The following is a 14,075-nucleotide window of genomic DNA, read 5'->3' on the forward strand; positions in this document are numbered from 1 at the left end:
CTCCAAGAAAGAAATAATACTTTGCAGTAAGGTTCTGAAGATGAGGTAAAAGGCTTTCACAGGTAAGATTTGTTCGTGCCAGGTACATAGGCAAAATGCACTCAAAGTTTGGGGGAAGTTGTAGCAGCAAGGGTGAAAGATGGGCTATTTGTTACAGCAGGAAAATTATTAACTTAAAGTGCTGTAATGTTTAAATTTACGGTTTATTACTGTGTAAATTACAAGCCGTACTTTTGGTAATTAGCAGCTCGCTGGCGGGGAGCTCTGAATGAAACTCATTATTTATGATTACAATTTAGAGAGAGATGGTGAAGGGGGAGCAGTGACCTCCGCTGCAAATGACAAAGATCCCTTTAAGGTGATGAAGATGAATTAAACAAGTAAATATTATCCTTCTCATTTGGATCATTAGAGGTACTGCCGACAGGCCCAGCCACTTGAAGGTGGCCTGAGGAACCCTACCCAAAGCCAGTCTCTTGCCAACTGAGAATTCATATTTTAAATGCTGGTTACAACTAAGCAAGGTGAGTGCAAGAAAGAAGGGGCAAACAAGGATTTTTGAAGTGTGACTGACAGAAGGAAGAAGTCGCATTCATCCAGACTCCAGACCCCTCTAAAACATCTTGCTAACAGACTCTAAAGCCAGCCAGCTCAGAACATATGGCAGTATTTTCAAAAGCACAGAGCACATTCCAATAAGAGCCAAACACAGCCAACACCTTCCTTCTCAGAAACATCTCTTATGACAGACAGCAGCACTCAACACTCCAAGATCCAGATCCAACCAAGTGTATCCCTCCCTCTTTTAGATTAGCATCTGCAAAGTACTGCTTATTCCTTTAGAAACAGGACTAATATTTTGTTTGCCCTACATATAATAAACCTAGTCAATGGATTTGGGTAATTTTGTCTACATTATTGCATATACCCTTTTATTCTTCTTTCTCCCCACTAAAAATGCAACTACTAAAACAACCTTCCTTTGCTGGCATTCATGTCAGTCTGCTTCCCTATCTAAAATTTGGCCTTCCTTCACCTTTGAGTCACCTCTCTGACCTTGTAGTCTCAGATTATGAGCATGGACAAGTCTCATGCCATCATCATTTCCCCCAACATTCTGTCTAAATCTTCTTGATATTTATGCTCCCTGTCATTCATCTTCAGACCTCCTTTCGTACTGCTTTTAGCACTGATCAACTGTCTTGGCCAATCCAAACCTGCCTTAAAATCCACTTAGTCACTCCATCAACTTCTGACAGTCAAAGCAGTTAAATCAAACAATACATGAAACAAAAAACGTACAGGGTCCCTTTCTGCAGAAAACAATTCACGTGGTATCTTACAATAGTACTTCAGGACTGATCAGCACTGGAAATACAAAATTATTATCTTGCAAAAGGGAATACCTTGCCAACAAGCCTCCTCCGACCTTTTCGGAGACAACGGGCAGCAGCTCCTGGAAGACGATTCAGGCGAGCATGAAATCCTGAAAACCAAACCCAGAAAAACTGAGCAATGAATACAGAAGATTATTCCTGACAAAACCACCAGGAAAAACAGTTAGTTCAGTGGTCAAATCAGATCCTCTGTCTCTTGTTTCTCAATCTGCAAGAGGTAGACGTGCCAATTTATTGACAAATCAAATAAAGTCCCTATTGAAAAAAAAGAAGACTCAAGAATGTGGGCAGCTGGTATGAGTATTTTAGTGTCCTCCCCAGTAGTGCAGCTATTTTTAATTGGATGGCAAAAAACCCCAGATCACTAATATCAGTTTAAATTGCAGCACCTATGAACAGAATCTACTCTTGCTATCACATCAAAAGTTCTCAAACACATGGCATTCCTTATGGACCTCACCTCTCTGAGCTGGCCGTGAGGGCAAAAGGAACGTGGAATCTGAGAGCTTATCCAGGCCTGAGTCAATCCGCTCCACTTCAGATCGGTGGTCAGCTCCCCATTTGGGAAGAAGGTTGGGGACAGTGAATCCTGGAACACATTCTCCTTCATAAAACCAATCACTTTGCTCATCATCTCCTAAAGAAATAGGATGGAATTAGCCACAAGTAACATCAATGTGCCCTGTGACAGTCCTACAAAATACTACAGGTAGGCATTTCTGGATGTGAAACAGCTGAAGTCTCATTAGGAATTCCTTCCTGAAGAGCCTTATATTTGTATTCTGTTCCAATGATCTGCAGTAACTATGGGGCCTCACTAAATGCTTTAAACTATCCAACTCATCAGTCTACAGAATTTCCCTATAGAACAAAGCCCTCTTTATAGACCTGCCTAGGGCAGCTTTAGCACTCCGTTGCAACTGCATCTCATCAACCTTAGTTCAATGTTGTGTGATGTCTTATGCAGAACTCTTTCTCTTAAGTAATTACTGACAGAGGTAGAGGCCAATCATTTGGCACACATTATAGGCTGTCACAGGAGAGACTTCACAACAGGAGAAGACCAGGCTCACAGAGTAAGCAAAAGGAGCATACACACTGACGAGAAAGATCCCTAGTCTCCTAAGACAGCAGCTAAGAGGAAAACACACAGCTATTAGAAATGGTCACTCTTGAGTATAATTACTAATCTTGCTGTGAGTCTTTCTCAATCAAAATTCCTTAGACTCTGACAGAACTACAGACTCTCTGCAAAGCTACAGCAGCAGCAACAGAAGTCATGATCAAAGTCTCCATAAAGCAGGGTCACTGCAATTAATGCAGTTGCAGTCTAAAACTGAACTGCATCAGACACCATTCATGGTAAATCTGCCTGGCCAGAAATCCCCTGAGAGCAGTAGCCCATAAGCAGCGTAAGAAAAAAGCAGGAAGAGGGCAAAGAACCTCACATACTTAGTTTTTCAGTAGCCCAACTAACAGACAGTCCCATGTAATTGCAAGGTACTTCACCTTGCCGTAAAAAGTAACACATCTGACTTAGGGAGAACTCTTGTTTGCCTACCATTAAGTCTCAACTCAAGCATCGCGACTTACTCTCCTTTCCTCATCAAGTTACATTATTCCTGACTGAAGTCTATTATGCCTACCCACACATCTTGCCAGACAAAAAAAAAAAAAAAAAGAATCCAAGAAAAAAAAAGTCACCCTAGTAAAAATGCTGCACTCTAGCACATAACAGGAGCAACACCCAAAACCAACTCCAATTAGCAACAAGTAGGACAGCCAGAACTCTTCATCCCAAAGCTCTGATATTGCTTTTTATTTCTGATATGTCAGTAACCTAGCATGCTTGTGACAAATATATTTTAAAATAATATAAATATCCCTACCCACCTTATATTACAATAAAACTAAGTAATGTTGGATTGTTCTTCTAAGTGATCATAATTTGTGCAAAAATATCCCTGCAGGTTGGGATCTATAAGCATAGTGCACTGTCATAACTCAAATCACTACTTTCACAAGACAAACTTCAACAATCAAGTTCATATGCTAATACCACAGTAACTTTCACTGTGAGAGATCCCAATGCATTTAACAACAACAAAAAAATACCCCCAAAAAACCCCACCACTAACGACTTACAATCAAATTATAAACTAGCACTAGGACCATTCTCTGCTCACAGAAGTGCACTGTAGCTGGAATTGCAAAGACAACCTATTTAATTAGCCACGGCACAAATATTACATGACGTAATATCAAAAGAAGAGGGAAAAAACCTACATTCAATTTAAGTATACCGCTATAATTTCCCATTATTGAGTTTGGAATTGTACTAGAAAACTATTTCTAAGATGATGATCTGTGACCAAAAAAAAAAAAAAAGTTTCACGGTCTCTCCATCTGACTGGAGAGCTGTTGTTTATTAGTTATTTCATGACTAGAAATTGTCTAAAAAAAGGAAAGAGAGTTGTTTCTTATTTAATCTGAAAGTGCAACAACATTTTTTAACCCTTTTTAACGTAACTGTAAGTTAAAACATCTTGGCCAGAAAGCTATTATAATATAAACTGTTTGAACAGACAGAGGCCTAGTGACTAGGATGTCAAATCTCTTCTAGTACCCAGACAGGGAAGGCTGTAATTGGATTTTATTAATTTATTTAAATAGTATATTCTACATGCTCTTATGTATTGGGTATTCTACTTCTAGTAGCAGCTGAACATTAATGTCTAAAACAGGGTATAAAACCAGGGCAAGTATATAGGGCAAGCATATAGACAAGTATATATACACTATTCAGTCTATATCAATCTTGCATTGGGTGATGAAATAAAAATTCAACACTTCAGTCACCACCCTGCTTCGTCATCTGATATGCAAGTGCTCACTAATTTCAGCTCCCCCAGAACAGTCATCAGTAAAAAGAAAGGACAAAAGATTTGACTTTCTGTTGCTTTTGAAGGATGGGAAGCTGGAAACAGTTATTTTTTAGCAAAGGTCAAAGCTGATGTTTGTAATCCCTACTCTTAGGGAAAATATTATAGCCACCTAAGATCACAACAGATCAGCCTTACAGCCTAACATATCATCAGAAAACATGTAAGCATATTCGCTATCATTGTATTGCCTCACACACAGATACCTGGGTCAATAACAAGCTAGTGAAAGCAGCATTTCCTACTGAGTTACTGATACTACTTCCTTTAGCACTCATACATTCCCAGAAGAGATCTCATCCAAATCTTAGCTTGTGAAATGTGACAGAAGCAGAGTGCACACCAGCAGAAGCTGCGTGGAATTACAGGTCTCTAGGGTCACATTCCACCTGCTCCAAATATAATAGTCCTGAGTGCCTATGTGCCTGCTACAACTCCTTTCACACTTACTTCTGCCATATCTCCCATTAACTGAACACTGTGTTGTCACTGATAAATAGAACCAGATTACACTCCACACTCAAACCTTCTAAAAAACCATTTCTGCAACAGACATTGAAAAAACTAGGCTCTACTAATGCACACAAGAGCAAGGGAGGAACACGTATTTAAAGAAAGAAAATCTACCACATATTATTGTTGTCATCTTAGCACAGTTTGTTAGGTGACTTGTCAGTACTGATTTTTTTCCACATCGTCTCTTCCTGCCCATAGAGAAAACAACTAACAGATTCAGGCACTAATGGTATGTAGACAACAATTAAAACACCTATAGAAACAAACCATAAGCTCTGTTCCTTTATTATGGAGAACTCTAAAACTGCTCTTGCATTTCTGTGCCTTTCCGTAATAATAGCTTCTTATATTCCAAATACTATGGATCTGATTTACAAATTATTTCAGCAGGAAGAGAGTACTCTTACCAAAATTACACCTTTGTAGCCCTCGGCTCATTTCTCAACTTCTAGTCCCTCCCAGCCACTGGCCTCTCTCCCGTAATTCCCTCTCTATGCCTCTTCAAACATAGATCTTTCTTTGTATCTGTAAAAAAAGTTAAGAGAAATTCCCCAGCAACACATGAGGAAAATCACAGGACAGTTGTTACCTTGGCGGCCCTCATCATTGGTAAACAGGCCAGTATCACTGCTGCTGCATACACTGCTGGTTTCACTGGAACAAAAACAAACAAAAAATCCCATTTTTACAATTGCAGCAGATACAAAACAAAACCCACTTTATTACGTTTTACTAGCTTTTCTAAGCCCAAAATGCTTTACGTATCTCACAAAAATCGCATTTCAGATACATGGCTGGCTCTCACGGGACATAATTGCTTTATGTTAAAACCTAGCAATGCTGCATCACTTGAAAAAGAGTAAAATCCTGTATCTAGTCTAGTTCTAAGTTATCAAAAAGTAATTAATACAATGGCATTTGCCTCGGGTACTAGAGTTAATAACCTAACTATGACATTGTCTGGAATACTCACTAGGAAATCAAGTGCAGTTAAAAACTCTGTCCTTAGGTCACTTAACAGCTACTGAAAACCCTCTGAAGTTTTCTACTTCAAATTCCTTTTTCTCAAAAATGTTATACAGGTACATAACCCTGCACTTCAGTCTACGGCAACTTTTATTTTATTTGGAGGGAAGAGCAGCTGGTACATTCACAACTCTTCAGCTGAATACCTTAGCACAGCATGACTTGCTGCTGCTGTTACAGCACACTTTGCATTTGCTGAAGCAGTTACAGGAGATTTAATTCTTGAACCAAAGAGTTAAACTAGAAGTTGTTGTGTAGAAAGACGTTAATTGACTGTAAAGCTGGATGAATATTTGTAGCAGAAGTACATGTTGAGGTCAGTCCCAAGCATCTGATGGCTTTAATGCTGATATTAAACCAATCCTCAGACACTTTGGGCAGTACTTCCTCTGATTTAGCTGAGAGATATCAGAACAAGCAGAACCTACTTACTGCCCACCCCTTAGCACTAAGGCCTTAGATGCGAACGTTGGGTATAAGTCGGCACTATAATCAATCTCCAATCAGGGCATGCTGTTAGAAAGCATCTCTGGATCCCTCTTTTCCAGGGAAATTGGATCATACTAGACACCAGTATCAGCTGGAGACCCCTTGATTCAAAAGGCTGAATAATGAGGGACCACAAGAAGTGTCACCCCAAAGAATTACAAGCACATAATAAAACCCCATTTTGTGAGCATATTATTGCTCTTAGAAAATGCACTCTAAAGTGTAGCCAAATCATGCTGGATATCTACAAACTCTGCATCTTCATCATTGTATAAAGGCCATTTAAACTTAAAGGATGAATAGTCTGTACATCATTCCCACATCTCAGCATGTAAGTTAATATCAAATTCCAAATCAATCCATTACAAAGTTTTGCCATCCATTCACCCTCCCACATTATACACCATAGCAATTAAGGCCAAAGACTGAGAACCACGAGTCATTCATTTCACTCCTAGCTCTCCTACCAACTCACTGTATGACCCTGGGCAAATCTCTTAGCGTGTCTGCTTTCCCTTTTGAAAGCCTGGATTAAAAGTCCTCACAAGCAGCAGATGCGAGGATTGAGTGACTGCTTCATAAGGGTTTTAGCATCCTCAGAGGAAAGGTGCCTGAGAAAGGAAAAAGCATTGTCAAGATTCCAGATCATATTAACAGTACTTTAAGCATCCTGTTGTACGGAGAGGTCTTTGGTTCCTTATAGATACACATTACTGCCAGAGCTTTACTGGACCAAACTTTCACAGATCTCACCCTCTTCACCACCCCTTTTACACTTCAGGGCTGAACACAAACTAGACTCCTACACAAGCCTTTCTGCAGGTCCAGTAAGCACTGATTAATGACCTCCACTTGCAAAGGAGGCTACTTACCTTAACCATGAAATAATGAATGCTATTGATCCGACAAGCTACTGGTATAGAGTGTTATTGATCACCCAATCTTTGGTTAAAATGGTCCTCATTTAGCAATTTCACTGTCGCAAACACCTGGAGCAAAGCATGCTTATAATTAAATAGTTTGGGGGAGTTAAAGTGAGAGGTGATGGACAGAGATCTCAGGTTTCCCCCATTTATTCTTTTGCCTGAGCTATTGTTTGTGTCAGGAGGGATATTGATTTTCTATAAAAATAAGAAAACAAGAGGCACCGAGGGGCTGCAGAAGGTCAGGCTGGGCTGGAGAAGGAGGGGAAGCTGAACACTCTGTCTTTGTCACTTGCCAAGAGAGGAATTTTTTCTTTACGGAGAGACTGGCCTCCAATTCATTAGCTTAGCCAGGCTCTTGACTGCCACTGCAGGCTGTCATCAAAAGCGTAAAGCAACTGTACTGCACAGTCAGGATGAGCACTGGTTAACACTCCCAGGCCAGAATACTGTACTGTTTTTTGCTGGGATAGAGTTAAATTTTCCTCATAGTAGCTCTATGGGTCTATGTTTTGGATCTGTGACCAAAACAGCATTGATAACACACTGATGTTTTAGTTATTACTGAACAGTGCTTAAACAGTGCCAAGGCCATCTCTGTTTCTCACACTGCCCTGCCAGCAAATAGGCTGGGGATGTACAAGAAGCTGGGAGGGGACACAGCCTGGACAGCTGACCCTAACTGACCAGAGGGATATCCCACACCATATGACATCATGCTCAGCAATAAAAGCTGGGAGAAAGGAGGAAGGAGGGGGGGACATTTGGGATTACAGCATTTGTCTTCCCAAGCAATTGTTACACGATGGAGCCCTGCTTTCCTGGAAATGGCTAAACATCTGCCTGCCAATGGGAAGTAGTGAATTAATTCCTTATTTTGGTTTGCTTGTATGCATAGCTTTTGCTTTACCTATTATACCAACTTTATGTTTCTCGCTTACTCTTCCAATTCTCTCCCCCATCCCACTGCAGGGGAGTGAGTGGGCAGCTGTGTGGAGCTCAACAAATATATCAGCATCAAGCCAGTGAAGTCACACGGCACTGGTGGGTCAGTATAATCCCCAGTTTGAAAAAATCCTGTTAAGAGTTATGGCACTTGAGATTAGATTAGACTAACTGCCCACCTCTCACTAGTAAGCACATCACTCAGAGTGATTTTTCAGACAGCTCTTGTACTATGGTTTGTTCTGCCCTCAAGCCAAACCCAGACCACTCTGGGAGTACTCAGACCAACAAGAGAAAGAACTTCAGCACTCAATATATAAATTGCCTTTACTTTATTATGGCTGCAGGGAACCTCAAAGCATTAAGGGACAGTCTTAGCAGTTAATTGTCACCTTACTACAAATATACAAATGGCTACTTAAACTAAGACCACTTGCCTCCTCTGTTGTTTCCACAATCATTTATAGATCAGGGTTTGAGTCAAGTCATTACCCAATTTAGAACCATCATCATTCCCTCATTATGTTCCTGCATATCCTTCCTTCTCTCAGTTTGTGTTCATCTCTTGCCAGGTTTGGCAAACAATTTCAAAGATTTCATTTCATGCACACTTTGAATCACAATACTGCAGCACATCTTCCTCCAGGAAAAGACTAGGTGCAGTCCCACAAGCAAACTATAAAAACTACCTCCTCATTAAGGATCCATATCCAAAGCTTTCTCAGTGAATGGGAGTTTATCTACTGAATACAGTAGTGTTTTGATCCGCCTTAGGATAAGGAGCCTTCTAGAAAGCAGACAAAATGCTAGATATTATAGCATTTACAGAGATTCATTCCCACATAACGAAGAGAAACAAGTGTCAGTGGAGGGGAGGAAAAAGAAGGTAAAAAAAAATTCAACTCTGAATATACAACTTACGTTTGCCTAAAAACACATTAGTTTTGTGACATTCCCCACTGCTAGAGAAGTGAACAGTAGTGGAACCAATTCAGTATCAAAGTGTTTTGTAAATCACCAGATCGCCACAGACTGCTTCCAAGTCCCACAAGCCATGTCAGACACTCTCCCTCCCATCAGCTTGTGATGACAACCACACCATTCGCTCTCCTAGGCATTCAGTTTTCTTCTCCCTTCCTCAGGATATGCCCTTGTTACACATCTGTGCAAAGTACTTCTCTTACAGTACCAGAAAAAAACAGCTAGAGCACAGTGAGAGTGAGGTAAGCACAGCCAGCTTCACTCTGCTGCTAGCAGCAAAGTGCTATATTTAGAGCAGCAGAGACCAAAGCATGATCCTTCACTGCTGTGAGGGATACTCTGCAGTGAAGAGGGTTGCATGTATTTCTCTCTCCAACTTTGACCCTCTCTAGTGAGTCATATAGCACAGATCACACATGTGGTGTTGGAGAGGTCAAATATTCCAACCCCTGGCTTTCCAAAGAGAATCCCAAGGATTTGGCAGCAGATGGTAAATGTCATGTGATGCAGACACTTGCACAATAATTAGTTTGAGAGCAAGGAACAACTGAGACAGAACAAAGTGATCTCCCAGCATGGTCCTCAAGTAACAGTCCAGAAAAAGCTGTTTATTTACTCTTTCAAATGCTGGCACAAATAAAGGCCAGATAAAAGCCTGCTGGTTTAAGTTCAGCAGGTGACATGATGGAACAGACTCTGACTGGTGGAAAGAAAAGCCCTCAAGGAACACTGTCCATCACTGCCCCATCAAGTAAGGGTATCTCTCAGTCCATCGCTACTGCCATGCAACATTCAGGGGCTACTCAGCCCATTCCCTTTCCTGGACTACCAGCAAATAGCTCTCCAAAGATAAAAGTGCTTTTAACAACTAGTTAGCAAAAAGGCATCCACTAGCCTCTTGAAAAGGCCCACTTTGCACCTATTTTTTAAGCAAATAATAGCCACTTTTTAAGGAAAAAAAGGACCTTTTTTTGCTACTTCCACCCTGTAAAGGTTACAAACAAACCACACTTATTTAGTAAAAATGCAATAGTGGTCCCCTGGATCAGGACCGTGAGGACATATTACAAACTATGCTCTTCAAAGAAAAGAGCATTGAGAAGGTTGCACTCCAGCTATTACCCACAAAGCCCTCAATAACCAAGTGCCATCTGTCCACTCTGACAAACTGCAGGAGCTAGACAGCCAGAACACTTAAATGAACCTTAACATACGAACAATTATACTGGGTCAAACAACTATACCTTCCAAATCCACTGTCCTCTGTCTGATAGTGCCTATTACAGTGGATGCTTGAGGAAAGAATATGAGAACATGACAAATACAGACCAACTGTTTCTTCTGTATATTCTTCCAGTGGTCAGCAGTTTAAGGACTTCCTGATCCAGATCTTCCATCTGGGCTGTAATGCTTAACAGCCCCTGATAAATCTATGCTCCACATCCCTGTTTTGGACACATTTAAATTTTTTACCTCCAAAATGTCCCACAGTAGAGTTCCAAAGCTCGTGTTTCATGAAAAAGAATACTTTTTTTTAAAATGTTTCCTCAATGTCTCCTGCTCCTTACACAATGATTATCAGCAAATAAAAAACCCTATTCACTTTCTGAAATCTCCACCTGATTCTCAGCAGTTGTTTCTTTTCTAGCCTGAAAAATCTCTTCATACAGAAGCAGTTTTATAACCCCAAACCTTCTATGGAGAGAATAAAAGTCATATGCAAGGGGAAAACTTCCCAAGAGTGACACACAAATTCAGACCATGACATTTACACTTCTCATTTTCATCTCTTGTATGAGATTGTGCCACAAATTCATGAAAGTTCTCCAAAATTGTAGATGAAGACATGCCAGACTCCACTGTTTGTACAGGCTTATCCTGCAAGTAATACAAGTTCCCACCAACTTCTTTATCATCTCTCTACATTTTCCCCATAGCCAGCCTTTCAGTACCTTATTCCAGATCCAGAGCAGAGATGCAGAACTGCAAACAATACGTTTTGACTGAGGTTCACATAGTACCTGCACAGAGGGCTAGTGGTCATGATGGGAGACCTGATCTGTTCCCTGTTACTACTTATGATAAATTCTGAGAACAAGAGATCAGTTCGTATCAATCACGCAACACAAGTGCCAATGGTGGATTTACTCTCTAAAACTCAGGCCACAAGCATGCCACTTTGTAGCTGCAGGGCCACAGATATTTCAGAGGGCTCCTTGTGCAACAGAAGCCAGAAACATATCAGCTTGACAACTTTTCAAGGAGGCGTTTTGGGTCATCAGTACAGCGTTGACAGGAAAGACTTGGAAAAAAAATCTACAGTTTAGAAGTAGCTGAAATATTTCTCCTCTTCAAAAAGAGAACAGCACTGAATAACTTTGATAAGAACTTCTAAAAGCAAGACACAGGATTTACAAGCAGCTGCAAGAAAGGTGGCCATCTGACTAGCACAGGGAAGAAACTGAGCTCTCACCATTCTGACATGTTTTCATCTGAGCCCTGTTTCTGTTCATCAGCTTCACACTCCATCCGCTCCTTCCTTCCCCCTTTGCTGAGGAAGGGCCTGTTCTCTCCTGACTCACGAAGGCCATGACTGGATGATGTCCAAGGGGCATTTTCTTTCCAGCGTGAAAGACGCTGTTTCTTGGCTGACTTGAACCTGCAGCCCCTCTCATAGTTCCACTCTGAGACCCTGAGCTTTTGCTGGAGACTGGCAGCCACCTCTGATGTCACACGTTTGACTTTCCGTCGGCGCCTGAGAGGTCGACAGGGTGCATTCTCTGTAAAGGAGTCTGACTCATGCCACGAGTGTTGCTTGCTCCTTAGGGTGGCACTGAGAGCTGGGTGTCGTTTGACCACTGCCATGTCATCAGAGTCACTGAAATTGGCTGTCAGCACCTCGCGGCAATCCTTGACAGCTTCGTCCAAGCTTGACTCTGAGGCCTCACTGTAGCAGCAGGCATGCTCTGCCTGATGCGTGAAGTCTGAACGTCGTTTACGACCCCGTCTCTTGCGAAGCTGACGCCGCTGCTGCCGTGGGCTTAGGGCCATCTCTTCCCATAGCTCATCCAGCTTGTTTTGTTCTGAAGTCTGCTCTAAGGCTGAGGCCAAGTCATGTACCAGTTCATCCATTGGCAATGCCTACAAAAAATGACAATAAACAATTAGCATCAGACATAAATGCCGCTACCAACACATCACTAGACTACAGTACGCTATAGCCTTTGTAACATTAATCAAGTTACACACTTACTTTGGAGATGCCTGGGAGAACCCAATGCAGGACAACTGCTGCTTCGTGGGCTAACGCTCACTCCTTCCTTTTGCAAGGGTTAAGCCCCTCTTCTAGCCATGGTAGCAGAGATCTCGCTACTGCAGCAGTTGGGTCAAGTGCTCTGTGTGTGAAAAGGCCTTAAGGTTGCATGTTTTGCACTGAAGCAACATGCTCTATTACACATCTTAAGAGTATGACAGCCTGCAACTAGTTCGCTACCTGGTGTCAGTAAGCCACAGAGAGGGGTTAGCCTGCTCGGCAAACAGATCGAGTCTTCCAAAAAGTAGACAAACAACAAAGCTGAGAGTAAAACAGACAGTAAAACAGGTAGTTTGCAAGCCAGCATCACTTCAACAGCAAAACAAGGCTCGCGAGACCCTGTGCCCCTTACAACGGGGTGTATGAGACCTAGCCCAAGCTCCTACTGCCAAAAAATCCCACCCCTTCCACCTCACAGCTGCCAGTGTGCCAATCCCAAAGTCCCGGCCAAATCCCTCACCTCGCAACCTCCCTCTCCCCGCCCGCGCCTTGCAGACGTGGGATTTCTCTCCCCACCTCCTACCGGGCTCAGCAACACCCGCGCCCCCATCCCGCTGAATAACCTACAGCCGCAGGCCGCCCGCCCTTAGTCCGAGCGCCCTCAGGGACTCGGCCACACCATCTCCCTCCTCTAAAGAGAAGCCCGGTTCTTCTGCCGGCCCCACCGGGAAGCCCTCCACCCCACCACCCTCCCCCGTCACGGACCCGCCACCCTCCGTCGGGCCTCACCCCGACCCCACTCACCGACCAGCGCCCCGCTCCGCCAGCCCCTCGTCAACGGCGCTTCCGGCCTCCCCGGGCCACTTCCTCCCCGCCCGCCCCGCCTGAGGGGCGGGTCTGGCGGCGGCGGCGGCGGCGGCGGCGGCGGAGGGGGGGGGTGGCCGGGCCACCCGCTACCCGCCGCCGCCGCCGCCGCCGCCAGACCCGCCCCTCAGGCCGGGCTACGGGTCTGCGAGGGTCTCGGTCGCTTCTCCGTCAACCTACGCTATGGTTGGTGCCGCTGTTGGAGCCATTGCGGATCGTTGAACTTGCTAACGAGGCAGCCCTTCCTGTATGCTTACCCATTAGCTGCTTCGTTATTATATATGTTTTTTTAATGGGCAACCAATAAACTCGGTATCCAAGCTTCTCCATTTCTGCTGCTGGCACACTAATTGTGTATATCAGGATGGAAATTAGTTATCTCCTAAATTAAACCTCACAGTGTTACTCCCCTCTCCTTAAGCCTTGCACCTCTTTTCCTGTCATCCCTCCCATTTTACACATAACCAGCAGCCGTCAGAGGAAAGCCAGGTGTGACCCTGCCACCGTCCAGTTTTGCTTAGCACTCCCTTTTATTTCTCATCTTTCGTGTTGATTTTTGTTTGTGGTTTGTTTTTTTTTTTAACCCAGGTGGCTGCATTCATATTCAAGCCCATACTGGTTCATTTTTCAAGTAACACTTAACAAGGCAGCATATCAAAGGCTTTGCAGAAGTCCAGATATATTACATTCGTGGCATTCTCTTCACTAATTTTGTAAATTCAGTCAGAGAAAGTAATCA

The 14,075-nt window shown here is 42.9% G+C and overlaps 1 protein-coding gene across 4 annotated transcripts in view; it reads right to left on the minus strand.

The window, feature by feature from the left end:
• GPATCH2L (G-patch domain containing 2 like) overlaps nucleotides 1-13,348 on the minus strand; it is a 43,149-nt gene extending 29,801 nt beyond the window's left edge. For 2 of the 4 annotated variants that reach the window (XM_049825135.1, XM_049825139.1), the window contains exons 1-7: nucleotides 13,277-13,348; nucleotides 12,713-12,793; nucleotides 12,473-12,614; nucleotides 11,693-12,360; nucleotides 5,445-5,509; nucleotides 1,858-2,034; nucleotides 1,407-1,486 (exon numbers count right to left, since the gene is read on the minus strand). In XM_049825135.1, coding sequence (XP_049681092.1) covers nucleotides 1,407-1,486; nucleotides 1,858-2,034; nucleotides 5,445-5,509; nucleotides 11,693-12,351 — 981 coding nt within the window. In that variant the 5' untranslated portion in view covers nucleotides 12,352-12,360; nucleotides 12,473-12,614; nucleotides 12,713-12,793; nucleotides 13,277-13,348. The remainder of the gene's footprint in view (nucleotides 1-1,406; nucleotides 1,487-1,857; nucleotides 2,035-5,444; nucleotides 5,510-11,692; nucleotides 12,361-12,472; nucleotides 12,615-12,712; nucleotides 12,794-13,276) is intronic. The other 2 variants (XM_049825136.1, XM_049825137.1) reach the window with 2 other exon arrangements.
• Nucleotides 13,349-14,075: the final 727 nt, after the last annotated feature.

This window comes from Accipiter gentilis, chromosome 22 (genome assembly GCF_929443795.1).
Source record: "Accipiter gentilis chromosome 22, bAccGen1.1, whole genome shotgun sequence".
In the NCBI taxonomy this organism is placed as follows: Eukaryota; Metazoa; Chordata; class Aves; order Accipitriformes; family Accipitridae; genus Astur; species Astur gentilis.